General features: G+C 47.4%; 1 protein-coding gene across 1 annotated transcript in view; it reads right to left on the minus strand.

The window, feature by feature from the left end:
- LOC102771645 (acyl-coenzyme A synthetase ACSM1, mitochondrial-like) overlaps nucleotides 1-4,289 on the minus strand; it is an 8,809-nt gene extending 4,520 nt beyond the window's left edge. The window contains 1 exon segment of the mRNA XM_015565499.1: nucleotides 3,872-4,289. Coding sequence (XP_015420985.1) covers nucleotides 3,872-4,063 — 192 coding nt within the window. The 5' untranslated portion in view covers nucleotides 4,064-4,289.
- Nucleotides 4,290-4,304: the final 15 nt, after the last annotated feature.

Genomic DNA, 4,304 nt, shown 5'->3' on the forward strand with positions numbered 1-4,304 from the left:
TCGGGACTCATGCAGGAGGCAACTAATTGAGGTGTTTCTCTCACATTGATGTTTCTGTCTTTCCCTTTTTTCCCCTCTCTCCCTAAAAATCAATGGAAAAATATCCTCGGGTGAGGATTAAAAAAAAAAAGCTGTTTAGTCTCTCTCTGTATCGCTATTGCTATGTCACGCAAACATGGAAGTTGTTGTTGACAACTGTTCTCTACCATCGGAGCCAGGAAACAGAACCTTTAGTGTGCCACCGTGTGAAAGAAGAGTGACACAGAGATTCAGCGGGAGGCAGAGGGTGGGTTCGTTTCCCAGGGCTGCCATCACCGGGTGTCTGAGACTGGACGGCTTCCAATGTCAGAAATGCATTCTGTCACAGTTCTGGAGGCTAGCGGCTTGAAAGCAACACTCCCTCTGAAGGGTCCAGGGAGGATCTGCTCCAGGCCTTTCTCTTTGCTTCTGGTGCTGCCGGCAATCCTTGTGCTCCTTGGTTTGTAAACCCGTCTCTACCTCCATCTTCACAGGGCATTCTTCCCTCTGTCTGTTCCAATGAGGACCCATCCTACGCCAGTATGGCTTCATCTTAACTTGATTACACCTGCAAAGACCCTATCTCCAAGCCAGGCCATGTCCACAGGTACCAGGGGTGAGGGCTTCAGCACACCTTTTGGGGGTTCACAATTCAACCCCAAACAGAAGGCGTCTGGGCCTGCCCGTTGCTCGGAGGCCCTGGTTCCATGTCGAGCCCAGCTGCAGGACCTTCGCATTCCTTGCAGTGCTCCAGGGACCGTCCCGGGGTAGGCGAGGCGGAGCCGTTGGTGCTACTTATTGTCAACAGAGTCCTCATTAATGTGCTAGACAGGGCCCACCCCTGTTACCGTCTCCTTTCACATCTGAGACGTGCTGCAGCTTTCACATGTCTTCACTAAATGCCAAAGGGACAGAGTGAGGACAAATACGAAGGTGAAACTAACAAAATGCAGGTTTCTAACCTGATTACTGGCTGCTTATACCAGGTTTATGTGCCTGTTCTACTACACCTGATGTCTAAAGACAGCATTTTCTGCCCTAGCTGGCTTGGCTCAGTGGATAGAGAGTTGGCCTGCGGACTGAAGGGTCCCGGGGTTTGATTCTGGTCAAGGGCAGATGCCTGGGGTGGAGGTTCAATCCTCAGCCCCCATCAGGGCGCATGCAGGAAGCGACCAATCTATGTGTCTCTCTCTCATCAATGTTTCTCCTCTCTCTCTCTCTCTCTTCCCCCTTCCCACCTTCCCCTCCCTTTCTCTAAAAATTCAATGGAAAAAATATCCTTGGGTGAGGATTAAAAAATAAAAGATAAAAGATAAAGGCATCCAAGTCACAATAAAACAAACAAAACTCCCCCATGCATAAGTTTATTGCTTGTAGAAAAAGTTAGCTTCAGTATTTAAAAATGTTTTCATTTATTGATTGGTTTAGAGAGAGAGGAAGTGACAGAGAGAGAAACATCAATTTTTTTGTTCCCCTTATGTATGCTTTCATTGGATTTGATTCCTGGAAATCAAACACACACACACACACACACACACACATTGCTCAGCTGGTGTGGCTCAGTGGTTGAGCATCAACCTATGAATCAGGAGGTCTCGATTCAATTTCTGGTTAGGGAACATGTCCAGGTTGCTGGCTTGATCCCCAGTCTGGGGTGTGCAGGAGGTAGACAATTTGTGATTCTCCCTCATCATTGATGTTTCTATCTCTCCCTACCTCTTCCTTCCTCTCTGAAATCATGAAAACTTATCTATAATAATAAAAGGATAATATGCTAATTAGACCAGACTTCCTTGTGGACATCCTTCGGGACAAAGCTGAGGCTGGAGGGAAGCCAGCCAGGGCCCCTGTGCCAGAGGGAAGCCAGTGCCAGCAGCTGGGGAAAGGAAGGCCTACTCTTGCACAAATTTCATGCATTGAGCCTCTAGTTTAAAATAAAAGGAAGAGGGCACATAAAAATGTTGGATTTCTAACTAAGGGAGCTTCATTTTAAGGGAGGTTCAGGGAGCAGAGTGAACCCCACTGGAGTGCCCTCTGCAGAGTCTTTAATAGCAGCAGCACCAAGATCTGTAGATTGTAAGGCAGGTTTCAGATTAATTTACTCCACAAATGTTTGTTGAGAAAGTTCTAGGTGTCAGACACCACACATCCCTAGAGAGACACTGGTCATAGTTAAGGCAATTGGAAAAGTGGAAACAGATCAGAAGTGCTGTGAGAATGAAAGTTAATGGAATGAGGGTGCTGGGGGGACAGTGTGAGATATGGAGGAATTGACAATCACTGATAACAATGATATAAAACCCAACAAGAACAGGTATTCCATGGGGAATCCTATTTACTTGGTGGTTATCTCCATGGGTGGATGCGTGCACTAATGAATGAGAATTTTATGAAGATAAATGAGAAAATGAAGGGCTGGGCCCCTTTCCTTCTCTCCAGCCCATCTCATGGTCCACAAGGTCTCCCTCAGATTTTTGGTCTGGACAATAATGGAAGTCAATTTATAGTCTGAAGGAAAAGATTTGGGGTCTTGAGATCATGGGACCAGGTTTAAAGAAATATATTTTAGAACTAGACAACCTGGACCCAAATCCTGCTCCTCCACTTAGGCATATAATTTCTGTAGGTTATGTAAAACTCATATCCTCAGTTTTCTCATCTGGGAAATGTGGGTCACAAAAGTGCTCCTCATAACCAAGGCTCTATTTTCCTGGAAGTTCTTATGGAAACTCAGAGAAAGGAAAAAGAAAAAGGGAGAAGCCCCATGAAAGCCATATAAGCCTTGAACACTAATATGTGAATGCATATGTTAAATTCATGGGAAACTTAAACTCTCTGACATTGCCCTGACCGGTTTGGCTCAGTGGATAGAGCGTCGGCCTATGGACCGAAGGGTCCCGGGTTCGATTTTAGTCAAAGGCATGTACCTTGGTTGCGGGCATATTCTCATTGGGGGGTGTGCAAGAGGCAGTGGATCGATGTTCCTCTCTCATCAATGTTTCTAACTCTCTATCCCTCTCCCTTCCTCGCTGTAAAAAATCAATAAAATATATTTAAACAAACAAAACAAAACTCTCTGACATCAACTCTCTGACTGCATTGCAGGTGAATTCTCTCTTTGTACAAAGATAATATTGGGTAACTTTTCACACTGTGATCATCACCAGCTGGGACTTAGTAGCTGGGACACCACCCATTGTCCACCTCAACCTGTGGGTAGACATCATGGCCCCCCTTTTGGTTTCAAGCACTTGGTTTCTTCTGAAGAGACCTGTAAACTCTAGAGGCTGCAGGGACTGGTTTCTCTGGACAGAACTCAATGCTACACCCAAGTAGTCACTGGTAGCCAGGCCTGCAGTGGCCTTCCTCTCCCCACAGTGGGGGCAGGATAAATGACTGAGCTCTAGGTGACAGGTTCTCAGGGGCACCAGCAGGGGGCCTGTCCCCTCCCTCTGAGAGCAGCCTGAACTTAAGCACAAGTTTGATGAGCTGAATCCCAGATAGGCTCACAGTCCCATTAGTGGAAGGCCAGCATTCACATTACCATCAAGTTAGAACTTTGCATTTGGTCACAATTATCTGACTGTGTACCCTGTATTTTTACCTGCTGTCATGTTCCTTAAGGAGATTGTCCCCATTTCAGAGATAGAACCAATGAGGCTCAGAGAAGTGGGAAGTGGCCAGGATGAGAATTGAACCCCAAAACATAAACTTTTCCCATGGCACTGGTAAGGTGAGATCGGCCTGTACCAGCTGCATCAGGTCTGTGCCCTTCAGCCTCTGAGGAGCAAGAAAAGCCAGAGAGATCCCCCTAGCCTCCCCCCTCTCCCCCCCCTCACAGGTGCCTCCTCACCTTCTCCATTTGAGTCCAGTAGTCCAGGACATCACTGGCAAAGTTAAATTTCTCAGGTCTATCATGGTCATTCCATCTCGGGGCGCCAGTTGCTGATACAGACTGGGAGTGCAAGTGCCTCGGGACAGGGTGGAAGGTATGTCAGTATTTGTTAGTGCCCCAAAGGACCCGGAGCCTCATCAGCCACTGCATGGCGGAGCAGTCCTCAGGAAGCAGGCACGGACTTCTCGGTCACCCCCTGCTTTGGGAACAGATGGCTAATAGGTCAGTCCTGGAGCAGGACTTTCCTCCACAAGACGAGGCACATTCTGGTTCATGGCTGCAGTTCTGTTTCAGCTGACCAGTATTTGGAGACACAACTTAGTGACTGAGGATTTAGGATTTCTCTTCCCAGCTCAGGGACCACAGGCAGAGCATGGTGGGGCGGGGGTAT

This window comes from Myotis davidii, unplaced genomic scaffold, assembly GCF_000327345.1.
Source record: "Myotis davidii unplaced genomic scaffold, ASM32734v1 scaffold220, whole genome shotgun sequence".
NCBI classification, from domain to species: Eukaryota; Metazoa; Chordata; class Mammalia; order Chiroptera; family Vespertilionidae; genus Myotis; species Myotis davidii.